This window comes from Nicotiana tomentosiformis, chromosome 8, assembly GCF_000390325.3.
Source record: "Nicotiana tomentosiformis chromosome 8, ASM39032v3, whole genome shotgun sequence".
Lineage (NCBI taxonomy): Eukaryota > Viridiplantae > Streptophyta > Magnoliopsida > Solanales > Solanaceae > Nicotiana > Nicotiana tomentosiformis.
In genome coordinates this window covers 139,250,620-139,252,610 of record NC_090819.1, presented here as the reverse complement: position 1 = coordinate 139,252,610, position 1,991 = coordinate 139,250,620, and the positions used below count along the sequence as shown (strand labels likewise).

The 1,991-nt window shown below is 38.9% G+C and overlaps 1 protein-coding gene across 1 annotated transcript; it reads left to right on the top strand.

The window, feature by feature from the left end:
- Window positions 1-468: 468 nt before the first annotated feature.
- Window positions 469-1,221, top strand: LOC138898233 (uncharacterized). The gene has a single exon (XM_070184281.1). The coding sequence runs from the start codon at window positions 469-471 to the stop codon at window positions 1,219-1,221; it is 753 nt and encodes a 250-aa protein (XP_070040382.1).
- The last annotated feature ends 770 nt before the right edge of the window (window positions 1,222-1,991 follow it).

Below are 1,991 nucleotides of genomic sequence, written 5' to 3'. Positions count from 1 at the left end.
ATACAGTAGCTAGTGGAATGTAATTAGTGGAATTGGTTAGTAAGTTGTCACATGGTAAATGACAGTTGTCATTAGTTAGTTGGCTAGACTAGAAGTTTAGTACATTCTATAAGTAGGAACCTAATTGTATATTTTTATTTTCTAAGTTAATTAAAAATAAAAAGTACAACTCCTTTTCCAGAAGCTTCAGTCTCATTCTCTTCCTCTCTGTATATCCTCTGATTCCTCCATTGGAGCTCTTATTGATCTCATGTTTCTCTCGTTGTTTTTACAATTTCACATAGTATCAGAGCACATGCATTAGTCCTAGAGCCTCGTTGCTTCGTATTTCGATTTTCTGTTCATACAAATAGAAATTGTTCGTTAATTTTGGGAATTAGGGTTCCTGTGTAAGAATTGATCAATTAGTCGATTAACCTTAGTAATTTATTTTAGCTGACAATGATTTCAACTCTACTGAACCAAATCATGGCTGGAGATGATGAGATTCTGGTGACAGACAAGACAACCCTAGATTCTACGAGTCCGCTATACATGCATCCGTCAGAAAGCGCTGGATATATGTTAGTGTCGGTGGCCTTTGACGGAACTAGCTATAGATCATGGAGAAGAGGAATCCTCAGAGCACTCTCTGTGAAGAACAAAGTAGGCTTCATCACCGGAAAGTGTAAGAAACCAGAGCCTATTTCAGCTACCCTCGACCAATGGGAACGATACGACGACATGGTGACCTCGTGGATCTTAAACTCACTGTCTAAGGACCTAGTAGACAGCCTACAATATGTCAATGATGCTAGAGAACTTTGGTATGAATTGGAAGACATGTATGATCAGACCAATGGTGCTAGGTTGTATCAGTTCCAGAAGGAGATAAACGATTCGAGTCAAGGGAATTTGGACATTACTGGATACTACACAAAAATGAAGAAGCTTTGGGAGAAACTCAACACACTGAACATACATGCTAAGTGTGCTTGTAAACGCACATGTGGAGCTAAAGAAAACATGCACAAAGATGAGCAAGATAGAAGATTAATCCAATTTCTGATAGGCCTAAACAAAGTGTACACTGTGGTGAGAGGAAGTATTTTGATGATGAATCCACTCCTAACAATAGCCTGGGCCTTCTCTATTCTTATTCAGGAGGAAAAGCAAAGGGAAGTCAAACCAATTACTCACTTTTTGATGGATTCTGCTACCTTGAATGCAAATGGACCATGAAGCAATAATTTCAGGACAAACTACACTCAGCAGGGGAACAATAACACAAACAGTAGATATAGGGGAAATCAGTTCACTAATAGACCTCGGTTGTTTTGTGAGTACTGCAAAAGGCCATGACACACTAAGGAAAAATGTTATAAAGTTCACGAATTCCTACAAGACTCCAAATTCAATAAAGGAAGAAGGTTTGCAGGAAATGTGCCTGGGTCATCAAGTGAAGGTGCTGCAGTAAAAGATGATGGAAATAACTCTCAGAATCAGGAGCAGGGTCGAACTATGCACAACGTAACTAAGGAGCAATATGGACAGCTACTCAGCATCTTGGAAAGCTTTCAAGGAGGAGGAGACAAATCCTGAAACACTACCACAAATGGAGGAGTTGTGAACGTTGCAGGTATCTCAGCATGCTCTACTCATTTTGATTCTGGTAATCAATCGTGTGAGAATTCCAATTCAAATGATGACTCTTGGATACTTGACTCTGGATCTACAAACCATATGACATATAATAAATCATTACTAACCAATATCAGAACTTTAGTTTATCCCTACCTAGTTACTCTACCTAACGGTTACAAAGTAAAGGTGACACTGATTGGTGATGTAATCCTTAGTCCTAGGTTCAGTCTCAAAAAGGTCCTTTTTGTGTCTAGTTTCAAGTTCAATTTGATATCAGTCCATTCCTTGACAGTCTAACTTGATCATATTGTAATATTTACCAAGTTTGTCTGCATCATTCAACAGGGCCCTTCACTGAAGAGGCCACT